A 16,732-nucleotide genomic window follows, 5' to 3' on the forward strand; every position below is an offset into this window, starting at 1 on the left:
AATATTCTTAAGAGGAAAAAAATTCCCTAACAAATATAGGCCTATCTTAACACTCATATTATGCGTATGCGACATGTGATATGCAATTGTGGCTCTACGACATTTCTTAATTTTACCCAGATGTTGCTCACCTGAAATCTGGACGTTGAAACTTCTATAGAAGTGGAGATATTAAACAGAATACCTAGAAAGACTGAGGGGTCGAATTGATACCCGTCGATATAATCAGTGTGTATGTAACGTCAGCAGCCCGGAGACTGCTCTGAACCTCACAAGCGACACCAATAAGGCATCACTCATGAGAAAGACAATGTCCTCCTCCATTGCATACATCGCCCACTAATCAGACTTGACATGTAATAAATTATCAGTAATGAAGTTGAATATTATTCAATGAGTGACTGCTTTTGGACTTAATCCTATGCTTTCATAAAATGAGAAAATTGCTGTGATTGAGGATCATGGAGTAGCGGCACATTCGTAAACACGTCGCCGATACCAGCCAAAAGCAGCGGCTTTGAAGGCGGCGTATTATGACGCAATAACAGCAAATATAACTGCCAACCTAACAGATGTTTTATTATTATTAACGAAAATATTACTCACTAGAAAAGAAATAACTTTAATCCATAACATTATGAGTTATAATCTTTAGAATCTTACTGTTTTCTGCTACCTATTGCATTTTTATACTGACTGTACTTCTATTATGAAGAGCCATCATTATGATGCTTGAAAATATATTGCTGACGCATTACATTACATATTACACAACCAAATCTTGGCATGTTAAGCCAATATAAAGCAAGGGGCCAGTCTTTGTAGGTGTGTCACCATATTTAGTGTTAATATACTGTATCATAAAACATGTACCGTATTCATAGACATTTTTAGCGCGGGCTTTCGGTGGATGATCAGCGTTTTTCGTATTCATAAACCAGCGTTAGCGATAGGATATGATTTGAATTCTGTACTAGTAACCAGTGGATAGCCGGGGCTAGCTTAGTACGCTCGTAGCGCGTGCTGCGAAATGTCTATGAATAGCACCCGTAAATACTAAAGCAGCTGTGTTTCTAACTTGCCAGAGAAAAATGAACAAATTCATCAAAATCCTAGCCTTATAGTAGTAATAATAAGAAAATACTGAAACAATGTAAACATTGAAAGGCCGTGCTACCTCACCTTATTACCAGAATATTGGAAAACAGTTTGCAATGTGATTTATACGTGCAGCATATTACATTGCACATGATGTGGGTATAACGTTTGATGGCAGTAAAATAATTCAAAGTCCGTTCATTACGGAGCGCCCAGCATTTGTGTAAATCAAAACAACTGATCAATGTTCCAGCCACTAGCGGCCCGGAGGGGCACTAATTGCGACGGATTGTTTGATAATAACAGCCCTATACTAACGAAGTTGCTCAGTCAATGTTTAAACAGAAACGATAATAAAAAAAGGGTCTACGCATTTTCTACCCTCCACTTCAGCCCTTTCAAATGTCCCTGGTGTAGCGATGCGGGTTGCGGGACGGGAGTGAAGGGGCCACGGGCGGTAGTTTTGTTTGAACAGAGCTCGGGCGGCAATTAAGCAACTGGGCTACGGGGAGGACACACTGCAACACACCTCGTAACTCCACGCTTGCGACTTCTCGTGACGCTGGAGAAGTAACGTACGCACTACAGTCAGATGACAGGAAATATAGTTCTTGACAATAAAATCGATATAAAAGAAACGTTGAAGGAAATAAACAATAGTCCTCTGTCTCACTTACTTACTTACTTACTGGCTTTTAAGGAACCCGCAGGTTCATTGCCGCCCTCACATAAGCCCGCCATTGGTCCCTATCCTGAGCAAGATTAATCTATTCTCTATCATCATATCCCACCTCCATCAAATCCATTTTAATATTATCTTCCCACCTACGTCTCGGCCTCCCCAAAGGCCTTTTTCCCCTCCGGCCTCCCAACTAACACTCTATATGCATTTCTGGATTCGCCCATACGTGCTACATGCCCTGCCCATCTCAAACGTCTGTATTTTATATTCCTAATTATGTCAGGTGAAGTATACAATGCGTGCAGTTCTGCGTTGTGTAACGTTCTCCATTCTCCTGTAACTTCATCCCTCTTAGCCCCAAATATTTTCCTAAGAACCTCATTCTCAAACACCCTTAATCTCTGTTCCTCTCTCAAAGTGAGATTCCAAGTTTCACAACCATACAAAACAACCGGTAATATAACTGTCTTATAAATTCTAACTTTCAGATTTTTTGACAGCAGACTAGATGACAAAAGCTTCTCAACCGAATGATATCAGGCATTTCCCATATTTATTCTGCGTTTAATTTCCTCCGGAGTGTCATTTATATTTGTTACTGTTGCTTCAAGATATTTCAATTTTTCCACCTCTTCGAAGGATAAATCTCCAATTTTTATAGTTCCATTTCGTACAATATTCTGGTCACGAGACATAATCATATACTTTGCCTTTTCGGGATTTACTTCAAACCCTATCGCTTTACTTGCTTCAACTAGAATTTCCGCGTTTTCCCTAATCGTTTGTGGATTTTCTCCTCTGTCTAGAGGTTTTAATTGAATATTCCCCGTTGCTGATAAGTAGGTTAGTGTATATGAAAACTTAAAGCTTTTCCATATTTCAGAATACGTTTTGTGTTCAAGTGGAACAAAGCGTGAGAAAAATAAGTTGTGTTATTCGTGGTGTTACAAATAGCTACAACACAAGGAGAGTTATTAAAAGTAACCATGACAACAAAGGATGACGCATTCTTTGTTATTATACAGTTCAGTTCCTTTGCCCTGTCCTTGTTAACGTCGAATGTTAGAAAACTGTACCAAGCATTACAGCACTGCTCCTCCTGGGAGTCATGCCCACGCCACCCGCAATGCAAGGGGAGTCCGTACTTCCATATTTTAGGATGTTAAATTCCTCAATTTTGAGTGCACTTTTGTCAAAATTTAAGAACTCGAAATGCTGAAATACGTAAGACTGGGAAACTTACCTCTATCGAAGGAGCGGTCTGGCCAGGGGTACAGTGGTTGGGCAGCGCCCTCGGCCGGATGTTGGTGAGATCCTCGTAGATGACGCCATTTCCGTTAGAAACATCACAGCGGTTCTGCGGTGACGTTTTGCACGGCAGGAAGTTTTGCATTTTTCTCTTGTGTCTGGAAGCAAACGAGAATGAAAAAAAAAATAGTACAACTTTAAAAAATAATATTTTTTTACACAACGAGAACAGTAGGAGGGAAAATATTTCACAGTAATGGTGACTGAATTGTGCGTGCAATCTACCCAACGGATTCTAACGCTCCACGGCCAACCGATGCCAGCAGACACGCGCCCTTCCTCCAGCTAGCATCATCCATCAACGGAGAGCACAAATAGCACCACTACAACGGGACGGGACGCGTGCGTGGCCACATCTAAAAATAGCATCATGGTGCTGTCTGCACTCCCACAGCGCCTCGAAGCTACGGTAGTGAGTTCGAATCTTGTCTACGGCATGATATTTATTTTGCTGTTATTGTTTCATAAGGACACACGAGTTCAAATCAAGATGAATTCATCACCACAAGTTGTATTCGACTAGGTAATTCCCACGGAAAAAATTAATCTTATTCCATGAGTGCATTCTATTGTTTTTCTGTGAAAGCAGGGGTTATGGACGCTTTGTGGAATACGAAATTCGTTAATATATATTTCAGAAAATAAAGACCCTGGCCTCCTTGGAATAAAACAAGTGAAAATTTGAGATTAATATGTGATTACTTGATAATGTTTTATTGTAAAATATGTAGGTTATGTCTTTATGTTGAACCATAAGTAATATCATTAATTTCAGGGGGTTATTCTTTGAGGTATTTCAAACAAAAAAAGTATAATACAATCTATTTTTTCTTCCTTTTCGAGATAAAAATTGTTTTATATTAAACATTTCATAGTGTGTTTCGGAAAACCATACACTGAATTCCCTATATGGTCAGTGAGCAGTGTATTATGTTAATAAATTATTGAAAGAATTTTAGTTTTGTGCTTTATTTTGCATACTGGAAGACCTGGAAGAATAATAAACCGCCAGAAATTACGTGCAACCTGATAAATAAAATCCATCAAGGATACTGACAGTACTGTACATAGAAATACGACCTTTTTTTTTAAATAAAATAAAAAAATAAATAAAAAAATAAAAAAATTCTGAAAAAATTACCGTATGTTTTGAATTCATATTCTAACAACATTCACTAAAGAAAACGGATTTATTTAAATTTTTTATGTCCGGCAACAAAGGGTTAAATGTGCAGAAATTTGATCCAAACAAATGCAATTTTTCGTTCTGCACAGGGCTGGATAGTAGAAGAAGAAATCTCCTGTCTAGCTGAAAATGGGTCAACGAGACGAGTAGATATTTTAGCGTACAATGCTGACACTAAACAGGGCATCATTGTGGACCCCACGATACGTTTTGAAGTAGGATGTCATCAGTCAGCCGAGGTCCGCCTTGAGAAGAAGTCGATCTATGAGCCTACAGTCAACTATTTCAAGCTGAAATATGCCTTAATTCACGTTGAGGTATTCGGCTTGCTCATAGGTGCTCGAGGGACTATACCAGCTTTTTTCGAAGAATTTCGACGGCAGTTTGCTCTGTCAACATCCCTGAGGAATGACATTGTGATAATTGTGTTAAAAAATCCTGCCAAATCTTAATTAATCACATGGTGCCACATTAATAGCAATTGCAATTTTGCATGCCCTTTTCTTTGTTTCCCTTCTTTAAAATTTAATATCTATGTTTACATATGAATAATATTTTTTTTTAGGATATACTGAGTCCGTAAGGGCTACCCTTAATGGAGGGAAGTTTACTATTATTATTATTTGAAATGACTTTTCCAAAACATGCTATGAAATATTTCATACAAAACAATTTTTATCTCGAAAAGGAAGAAAAAACGAGGAATATTGTGTTAAACGTTTTCTTTTTAAATATCTCAAAGAATAACCACCTGAAATTAATGACATTACTTACAGTTCACTATGTAGGCCTATATATTATGTAATGCTTCATTTTGACTTGAGTATTAATAAAATTGAGGGATTAAAAGCAACAGTGGCATAAGCCAGCAAGTGCAAGAAATGAGAGACTACTTTAACTTGTGCGTTAGATGAAATGAAAATACTATTAAAATATAATTTAAGGGGTTGTACAAGTATAATGTTGTTGGATATTTTAAATTCAAGAGAAAAATTATTATTATTTTTTTTATTTATAAGTTTAAATGACAGAAACTGTGACTTACACCACTGTTGCTTTGTATTTGAAAATTAAGACATTAAATTGTGAACTATTTTAATTAAGTAATAATACGGATGCTGTAATTCCACACTGAGCTTGAGTCCTTGATGTATTTGATTGCTAGCATTTCCTGTAAAGTCACTGGAAAAAATAAAGCATCACTTATTAGTTCTAAGCAGCATAAAACTATCTGTAGTAATGTCACAAGAGGCCTGAGATTTACCGATAAATCCACGAGCGAAGCGAGTTACATTTATTAGTACTATTTCGTGAATAAAATAAAATTGTAAATAATATATCCCTAAAATTCGCTCACAAAATGTTAATAACTGTATATTTATGAATAATACTTAACCTATTCAGACACTGTGAAGTTGAAATACTCGTAGATGAATATCCATTACTGCAATAAAGAAATTGATTGTTATTCAGTAATGCAATTGAGAAAAGCGAAATACAGATTTGCAATGGAAATCAACACATTAATTACCTTTGTAATAAATTACGTAAAATAATATAGCCTGTTATTTTCTTTTATTGAGGAATTACTTGTCAGTAAGTTTATTACGCACAATATAGGCCTATTGTACTTAACTTTATTTCAATCGGTAATTATGTATGGAATTATAGTATGAGGTAGCTTATTTAAAAATAATTTTCATCCACTTTATTTATTACAGAAGAAAATAATTAAAATGTGTCTTCATAAATCTATTGATTTTCCATCTAACATTTTTTTTTAACTTTAATGTTCTTAAAATAAGACAAATTTATTACATTGTATTAATAAAATGCATACATAAAAATTTAAATAATTTTGAATTGTATTCTCATAGTTGTAAAACAAAAGGTAAGAATTCTTTAACATTGTTTGAACCAAAATGCAACACTGCTACAGTACTTGATCACAATAGTAATTTAGGCCCAAGAATATGTAATTTATATTTAAATATCTTAATCTTGTCAATTCTAATAGTTCTAGTATTCAATTTAAAAAGTTATGTACGGCTTTTATAAATAATGAAAAATTGTAAATTTAGATTTATACATTCTTATTGTGTAGTAGACGTAAGACAAATTGTATTATATACTTCTTAATTTAAGTTCAGGAATCCACCCCTGAGCACGAGTTCTACTCTTTCAGGAGCGAGTTTTATCTGTTTATATTATATTTTATGTTACACTTATTAGCAAAATAAATACAAATACAAAATAAAAATGTTAATTACATGTACTGCGCTTTTCTCTTGTTATTATAACAGAAATACGTTTTCATTATCTGCTGAAATCATAATTTAATTTAAACATTTTATAAAAACAAATAACCTGATTAATACATTAATTAAATGAACACTTGTCATGAAGGAGTGTCATTTTCTTTAGATACAATGGGCATGGAATTAGAAGATAAAGATGTAGCTGTGGAAGTAGAATTCCGCACTTTATTTAGTACAATGGATTCATGCTAATCGATTTACGTGGAAACAGTTGGCGACATTGACTAAACAAAAGAACGACCATGCGATAAATTGATAGTGATAAATCGAGTTGCAGAAATTATCGCGATGTATGACTGTGACTGGTTGGAATTCAAAATTTCATTACACTTCATTGGCCGAAAATGGAATGACGTCACAAAAACGAAATAGTCATTGTAGCTCGACTGCCATTGGTCAGTTGAGCATCGTTATGCTTACTGATTGTCGTTCACATGTTTCACACCCGCAGCGCTCAATTAGCCCGGAGGCTCGCTGCCTTACCGACTGAACGCCGCAAGGCACTCGTTCGCTCTGTCACGCCTGTCAGACTTGTAAAAATATTCTGGAAATGGCGAGCTGTGACGGGCTCAAACTTAATTACGTGCGCTATGAAGTTGCGTCTAATGCAATTTTCCTTGAGTGAAGACGCCAGAAGACTTGTGACGTTCTTTCCTGACTTGAGGAGCTTCGCGTGACGTCGTCCTGACGTCACCTGAAACTCTGTTACAGTCGAAAAGAAAATGTTAAGAGAGGGAAATACCTTGCCCCAGCCAGCTCTCAATATTCAAATCTCAGTCGGTGACTCGCAGGCGATCAACACTAGTACGAAGTCTGCCCAAAAACAAGAAATACTCTGATTCCCCATATATTGAATTATGACAGTCGCTCTCAGTTATGTTTGTTAGCTTAAAAATAAGGTTACTAATAGTAAAACATAGCAAGGGCAATACTGTGTACTCATCTATGAAACGGTGTTTTTTTTTTTTTTTCGTTGTTGGTAACTCTATAGCATCTATTAGATGTCTTATGGTTGTGCTAACAGATGGAGTTACTTGTTAACAATGTGACGCTGAAACGTGTGTTCAGGTTACTGCCCAGCGATAGTCCTGATGTATTTTTTGGTTAATTAATATTAACCCGGCACACTCACAATCACACTCACATTCATACAAATTTCCAGACTCTAGACACCCAGGAAATTGCTCTCCAAATCTATGAAACAATTTAATTTTTTTTAACTATTATGTATCACAATTAAATGTTTATTATTAAAATATCCGAATGGTTGAGGAATATGAGTAAGATAGGATTATTAACAAGGCAGATAAAAGTAGAATGGGAAAGAGGAAAAATATAAACATATGTAGCCCTATAGGAAGAAATAAAAGTGAATAAATGAGAGAATATACGAAATGAAGATATACCTACAAAGAAAAGAAAGCGAGAGATGAATACATGTCTATGAATATAGCAAAACATAAGACAATATATTACAGAATCGAAGAACGAATACAGTAAGAAATATGAAAAAAAAAAAATGAAAGTATGAAAAGAAAGATAGGAAGCAAACGAAAAGACAGAAAAATTATAGAAGGAAAAATACACAAGAATAGACAAACGAGATTACGGAAAGTGAAAGAATGAAAAGCGAAAAAGAGAAGGCAATGAGACAGGAAAATACGAAAGAAAACGAGGGGAAGAGAAGAGTAGACGAGGCCAGGCAATGCATGCTAGCATGGCTGGGCTACGTAATGAACTATTAAAGCAATGTATCGCAATTGCTATTTCTGATTAGAAGCCACTAACTACGAAATTAATAATAATAATAGACAGAATAAAAAATTATGCTGTGCTACAAAGAGTGGAAGAGGAAAAAGAAGAAGAATGCTGAAACTGATCAGGACGAGAAAAAGGACTTGGCCGGATCACTGGCTGAGATTTAAGAAGAAACTGCCTACTGAAGGACGCATTGGAAGGAATGGTGAACGGAGAAGAGTTCGGGGCAGAAGAAGATATCAGATGATAGACGACATTAAGATATATGGATCATATGCGGAGATAAAGAGGAAGGCGGAAAAGAGGGAAGCCTGGAGAAAGCTGGGTTTGCAGTGAAAAACCTGCCTTTGGGCAGAACACAATGAATGAATTAAATAATAATAATAATAATAATAATAATAATAATAATAATAATAATAATATAATCGTCATCACAGTCATCATCATAACCATACATTCTGTTCTTAGGATTTGCGTGAATAGTTTCATATTACATAATATTTTAAAATTTAAATCTTACGCTATGTACCTATGAATTTTCTAACTCGTACATTTTTACACGAATTAATCTGAAACTTTTACCACATATTTCTTACATGCAATAAACAAATTTTCACTTTGATATTCCAGTCAGTTTATTTATAATTAATTTGTTTCTTTTTTTAATACTGAATTATAATTGTCCCAATTTTCAAAGACTACATAATTTTTCTTTACATTTATATTGAATTTATTGTTGATAGATGTATGTAAAATATGACTTTTTCATATTTTAGCAATTATTTATTTATTTTATTTATTTATTTATTTAACCTGGTAGAGATAAGGCCATCAGACCTTCTCTTTCCCTCTACCAGGAGATTACAACTACAATATTAAGAATACAATTATAATTACAACTAGTATTAAATTTACAGATACAATAAAAGTCAAAGTACTAAAAGATTAACTGATTAATAAAAGCTAGACAGTTTATTGTAAAAGTTAAGAAGAGAGAAGCATTTCTTTTATTAATTAAGTAAAAATTAAACCTACTCTACGCAGTAAGAAAATGCTTAATAAGCTTGATTTGAACGCTACTAAATTCCGACAGTCTCTGATGTCACTGGGTAGGGTATTCCACAAGCGCGAGAGCGAGATTGTGTATGATGATGAATACGATGATTTTTTTTTATTTTATTGGGTTATTTTACGACGCTGTACGTCTGAATGATATGAAGGTGATAATGCCGGTGAAATGAGTCCGGGGTCCACCACCGAAAGTTACCCAGCATTTGCTCATGTTGGGTTGAGGGAAAACCCCGGAAAAAACCTCAACCAGGTAACTTGCCCCGACCGGGATTCGAACCCGGGCCACCGCTGACCGTTACTCCACAGGTGTGGACAATACGGTGATGTCTTATGTGTTGGTATGGCTAGTATGCGGCTATTTTGCGTGCGTGTGAAGAGATTATGATATGATGACAGGTAACTGAAACGGGAGGCAAGGTAGGTAGGTGTAGAGGTGTGAAGGACTTGGAAAAGGAGAACAAGAGAATGAAAATTTCTACGTTCGTTAAGCCGTAGCCAGTTTAGAGTTTGGAAGGATGGGGTAATGTGGTCAGCGCGACGGATATCGCAGACTAAGCGAACACAAGAATCATGAACACGTTGTAATCTTTGCGACTGGTTGACATTGAGGTCAGTCAGTAGAAAATCACAATAATCGAAGTGGGGCATTACTAGTGTTTCCACTAGTATTTTCTTGAGAAAAAAATATCTACCCATATAGTTATTAATTTTTCAATTTTTTTTTAAACTTATCACATCCTCAGGACATGGTGATTTGAATATTTTCAATAGCAGAAGAAAACACACGTGTCAGTTTACTTCACATACTTTTGTAGACTTCTGTGCAAAATTTCACTGAGATTGGAGAAAAACTGCATTCATTAGAGCATTTTGTATGTTACAAAATCTGAAAATTGGAAAATGTAGAAAACGAGTATCAAAGTAGAGCATGTAGCTATATGATATATACTATCGATATCCTTCCTACACATATTTTTCTCCTACATAACAGCCCTAAATATGAACTGAATGAAAAATAAAATTATAATGAAGAACAAAGTCTGTCAGAATGACAGCTGAGTATCAGTTTAAAAGGGCTGCAGCTTCACGCACGCGCTGGTCCTTTTAAATTCTTCCTGAGGGGCTTTAAATTGCCATAGGGCCAAAATAAGCACATATTTAGAAAACTGAAACATTTTATTTTTTATAGTTAAAAACAAAATTTCCATTTTTAATGTTTTTTTTTCGTTATTTTCACCGATCCATAGCCTTAATAAAAAAGCTACAATTTATCTTATTTTAATTTCTGCGTCAATCACAAAGCATCGGAGAGTTGGCTATTGTCAGAGATGAAATTCTGTACTTCCAAACATAACCGTACAAAGGCGCAGTTAGTGAAAATGTGTGATGTTTCTTACATACAGACAGACTTGGGCACATTCTATTTATGTAAAATCAATACATCCGTCCCTTTTGCTCAGACAAATAGCCGATCTGTTGCATTCTGAATGGGATGACAATGCGAACTCTGCGGATTCAATAGCGCCATTTGTATCGGTAAAAATTTCGTTCGCTGCAATGGCCAATAGAAGAAAGTCTCCGCCAGAGAAGCTCTTCAATATTCAAAGTGTCTCTTGCTGCTGGATGAGATCAGAGCTAGTCCTCGGGGAGACACAAAGAAGTCGGCTTGCGAGTCCGGGGGATTCAGTTACTGAGTGGCCGGCCTCTTCCTTCATTACAACATTCCGAGCCCGGTCCGAAGATGCTTGGCTCAATGAATACAGGTTCTGTCTATCTCCCTCAAGTACCAATGTACTGGAAGGATCTAGTGACTTTTATCCAATCAGAGTTAATTATCAACTGCAATCTCATCACACCTGATGCTCATTTGTTTAATATCTTGTCGCACCTGATGTTCAGATGTTAAATGTTTTCATTCTTTCCTTAACAATACAGTGGGCCGTGATATTGCGTGATGGTCATGCGATCAAATGTAAGTATTAAATATCTTAATTTATTATATACTCTGTCTCTATGTTTTATAAATTATTTACTCACATATTCGCGAAATAGTCCTATTCAAATATCACAAAGAGCTCGACAAATATGAATAATAACAAATGACTGACAACTATCGACAAATATGAATAATAACAAATGAATGACAACTATCGACAAATATGAATAATAACACATGAATGACAACTATTGACAAATATGAATAATAACAAATGAATGACAACTATCGGCAAATATGAATAATAACAAATGAATGACAACTATCGACAAATATGAATAATAACAAATGAATGACAACTATCGACAAATATGAATAATAACAAATGAATGACAACTATCGGCAAATATGAATAACAAATAACTGACAACTATCGACAAATATGAATAATAACAAATGAATGACAACTATCGGCAAATATGAATAATAACAAATAACTGACAACTATCGACAAATATGAATAATAACAAATGAATGACAACTATCGGCAAATATGAATAATAACAAATGAATGACAACTATCGACAAATATGAATAATAACAAATGAATGACAACTATCGACAAATATGAATAATAACAAATGAATGACACCTATCACAAATATGAATAATAACAAATGAATGACACCTTTCACAAATATGAATAATAACAAATGTTTGACACGTATCGACAAATAGCAAACGGCGATCACACGAAAATGTTAGTGTCAAAAAACAAACCATATATTTAAATTAAAAATGATTAATAATAATTTATTTTTTATTAAGATCGACCAAAAGATAGCATGTGTTAATTGCCTAACAGAATCTCGGAAATAGAGAAGACGACTTCGTCTCATGTTCTCTAACTTTTCTGTTACAATCCACTTACCACGCTTGTATCGCAATGTACTATTTCGATATTGAAAGGAAGTAAATCAAAGTGCAAAGTAGAATATTCGTCTCACCATATCTCGAAATGGAGATTTTGTACTGACTTCGTTCTGTTTCTGTGCTTGTCTGTTTCGTTGTGATTTACAACCATTCCCAGGTCTATCAAGTTTTTCCATTCTTGTCTCACGCATCAGAAGTTACTACTTTAATATTTTGTGAAAAGTTGGGAACGGAGAGCAGAGGCAATCTAAATTAAAAAGTGATTTTGTGTTCTAAATTAACTTGCTGCTGCTTGCTAAGTGTTTATGAAACAACTCAAATTCTGCGCAGTAATGGAGAAGTTGTTACTTTTGACTTGCAGGTAAAATTGAGTACCGACTTCTATACGTCGCCCTTAAAGTAGATGCATAACTGGATGTAATTCGATTTTTAGTCATTAAGTCGCGGTTGTGGGAAGAACGCAAAACCAACCAGTGACCTGGCAACTGATTACCAGCGGGGGAACCACTCAAACCCAGCTATACAACTTAATTGTATTTTCGGCTTCATTGTAACAAGTTTTGCTATTCTGGCTCGAAATTTTAGGTAACGCTTTTGGCTATACAATTATTGTGTTGGTCCTCTGGTGACGAGATAGATGTAAAATATTAAATTCGTATCTTTCTTTCGATATTGAAGAACTTCACGCTCTTTCTTCAAGGTCTGGATTACTCGTATTGGATTACGAAACTATTTTATATCGATGCGTTCCTTTTCATGTTCTGGTTGAGTGGAAGAGAAGGCCTTACGGCCTTATCTCTGTCCGAATTAATAATAATAATTTTATTGCCAGAAAAAAATATAATAAAAAGAAATTGTAAGTTATACAAAATTCTGGCACTCCCCTGAAATTAATATTTACTTATAACAAATTGCTTACATATATTTTTAAATTTCAAACTGTTGGGTTAAATAAATAAGGATATTTCTCTATTAATTTGTTATAAATTATAGGGCCGATGTTAGTACTATGGTTGAAAGCAGTGTTCAACACGGATGGTGATAAAGGGCATCCTTGTCGTACTCCTTTCGCTATTTCACTTCATACATTTCTTCTGTCCTGACTTTGACTCGTCTTGTAGAAACAGCTACTTGTTTTTCAGTTAATTGTAAATATTGTATTCATTGTATGCTTTGTACTACACTATTTATTACTACTACTACTATTATTATTATTATTATTATTATTATTATTATTATTATTATTATTATTATCAATAATTGTCTTATTTTTTATACTTTGTATGTCTCATTTATTTTGACCTGCTGTTCACATTTTATTATGCTTTTTCCTTTCTTTATGTTATATATTATGTCTGATTTCTACTTACTTGTTGTTTACATTTTATTATTATTATTATCTTATTCACTTTTGTGTGTAAAATTGTAGTGTACTTTGTAAATTTGTAGCGTTTTTTGTAACGCAGTTTTACTCCTAGCTGAGTGTTAGAGAAGGTCATATGGCCTTAACTCTGCCAGGTTAAATAAATCATTATCATTATTATTATTATTATTATTATTATTATTATTATTATTATTATTTGTTTTGTGTTCCAGAGTATCCATAAATTATTTTCACCAGTTTGAAGAAAATCACCGGCGAAGCGAAAAAAATAAACGTGAAAAAGAAAACAAAAATGAAAATGATGGCGTAGAAAAGAGAAAGGAAAGAAATCAAAGCGAAGGAAAATTTTACAAAAATTGTCACTGGTGTCTGATCGACCATCAGCAACTAAAACTATGACGATACAAGCTAAATTTCTAAATGCGTAAGAAGTTTTCTGGAAATAGTATCTAGCGATTGTGACAATGAGCAACCGGTCACGTGACATGCCGCCTGCTCGGCGCGTCTCCCTGTCTGTCACACAGAGTTCGCCTTCTAGGAAATCGGTTAGGACACCCGCGTAACACGGTTACGTAAACCGCTATTACGATATTATGGACATGACCAGGTCGTCCACCACCTGCCCTCACGAACAACTGGAGCTCTGATTCACTTCAGGGTATCGGGAATAATGTGCCTTCGTTATTATTTGTAATAGGATTGCTGTACTGCTGTAATTCCCCACTGAATGCTGACAACTTCTCCTTTTAACACATCAAAAGCTATACATAATTTCCTGACAATTTTTTAGTATCAACAGAAGTCGAGCAGATGGCTCTCTTATTCTTAGTGACGTATGAGTAGGCTATCGTCAAAAACTGGCTGCATGCAAATCTACTTTCACGAATCGAAGCTAATTCCTGTTTCGTGAAACATAATTGGTATTCAAAAACTAAATTCAAATGTGAGTCTCAAAATTAAGATACATGTCTCTCATTGTTCATGCCGTACACATTGTAATTGTCCGTGTTTGGCAGAAAATTCACAAGTTAAATATTTAGGTATTAACATTTATCAATGTGTAAGACGGGATAAACATTTTAGCTTACTTATGTAACAGGCTACGTAACACTATTTAAAAACTTGTCGTTTTCCGATATCATACACCAACTCATATTTTAAGAAAAAATACATATTATTATCAATATTTGAGTCCACAGGATGAGCCGTAAATAATGTCAATAATTTCAGGGGTTATTCTTCGAGATATTGCAAACAAAAAAGTTTCATACAATTTTGTTCGTTTTGCTTCCTTTTCGAGATATTTTTTTTTTTAATTTGAAACATTCATAGTGCGTTTTCGGAAAGACATTGATATAATTCCCAATATGCTCACTCAATTTAAGAGATTAGTGTACTGTGGTAACATCTGATTGACAGAATTTTAGTTTTCTTCTTTAAATGTGCAGAAATTTGATCCGAACATATTATGTAACTTTTCGTTGTGCAAAGGAATTTTACAATGCCAACAATGCTTTGTATAAAGTGTGGCATTGTATGGGGCAGAAATATGGACATTACGACGACGTGAAGAGAAGCGAATAGAAGCACTTAAAATGTGGATATGGAGAAGAATGGAGCGTGTGAAATGGACAGACAGCATAAGAAATGAAGCTGTGTTGGAAAGAGTGGGTGAAGAAAGAATGATGTTGAAACTGATCAGGAAAAGAAAAAGGAATTGGTTGGGTCACTGGCTGAGAAGAAAAAACTGCCTACCGAAGGATGCACTGAAAGGAATGATGAACGGGAGAAGAGTTCGGGGCAGAAGAAAATATCAGATGATAGACGACTTTAAGATATTTATATCGTATGCGGAAACTAAAGGAAAGCAGAAAATAGGAAAGATTGGAGAATGCTGGACTTGCAGTGGAAGACCTGTCCTTGGGCAGAAAACAATGAATGGGGTTATCAATAGCAATTTTGACCGTCTAAAGTTGAAATTTTCGTGTCATATTTTTCACAATTTCGTTAGTTCATTTACAACTAAGCCTATCTGTAATAAGTTATTGATGTTCAGAGTTTGCAAAATTGTAATTTGGTCATCTATATATGGTATGTCTCTCGGTTCAATTAAATTGTATTCAATTTGTTGCTACTTTTTCCTAAAACTTTCAGTATTATGTTAGTATTCGCTGTGCAGTTCATGATGAATAAGGTTGATTTTTATGGTAGGAGTTCGTGTAATTTTTCATATAACTGTATTATTTAGACATATTCATCTTTCATCAAAACAAAGGCTTGCGACTTTCAGAAACAAAAGACGTATTACGTATCACTGTATAGTAATCCACCGTTGCTATAGCGACGCTAATTAAGAAAAGTAGACGTTTGGCTCCCTAAAATAAATCGCATATTATAAACGGAAAGTGGAGAATCAAATTTCAACGCCATAACACGAGCATCCCTAGAAATGATTCTCTGCTCCGATGCAATGCAACCTAATCCCTGTTTATAATTGGGGCATATTGGTAGTTCATTAGACACCTGAACCCTACTGCATACCACCCCATCCCACCCCTAATTAAAATGACTCAAATGTATATGAACCACCAAGAAATAATCAATATACTTCCAAAAGGGGTTGGAGGGCGGTAATGATTGTGGGAAAGGTAGGGCTAATTAAAACATGGCCCCTATTTGAAATTAGGTTTGTCCGCAATGGGTGAAGCGTTAACAATATCGTATGCATATAAGTGAGTTATAAATCAGTTCTAAATTGTATTGTTTGAAACGCGTACATGCGATTTGAAGCTATGCGTGTAGCATAATTCGCAGGCCACAATTCTACGTCACCAAGGCAACGAAATAATTGCATGTGGCGAGAGCTGGTTTATCTTGCGACAGTGACCACTGGCGCAACCGAGCGGAAAAAAATTATCATGCTGAATGGCAGCGCCAGGTACATCCAGGTGCGCCTGTTGAATTATCTCCACTTGGAACCGTTGGAGAATTAATACTATTTCGATCGCTCGCAATACATCACGTATCTACAATTCAAAAATATGCCCCGTCTATTTTG

The 16,732-nt window shown here is 35.1% G+C and overlaps 1 protein-coding gene across 1 annotated transcript in view; it reads right to left on the reverse strand.

Annotated features, from left to right (window-relative positions):
- Positions 1–16,732, reverse strand: part of pxb — a 498,272-nt gene that overhangs the window by 41,542 nt on the left and 439,998 nt on the right. The window contains exon 4 of the mRNA XM_069825279.1: positions 3,024–3,186. Within this exon, the coding sequence (XP_069681380.1) occupies positions 3,024–3,186 (163 nt within the window). The remainder of the gene's footprint in view (positions 1–3,023; positions 3,187–16,732) is intronic.

Source organism: Periplaneta americana, chromosome 5 (genome assembly GCF_040183065.1).
Source record: "Periplaneta americana isolate PAMFEO1 chromosome 5, P.americana_PAMFEO1_priV1, whole genome shotgun sequence".
NCBI lineage: Eukaryota > Metazoa > Arthropoda > Insecta > Blattodea > Blattidae > Periplaneta > Periplaneta americana.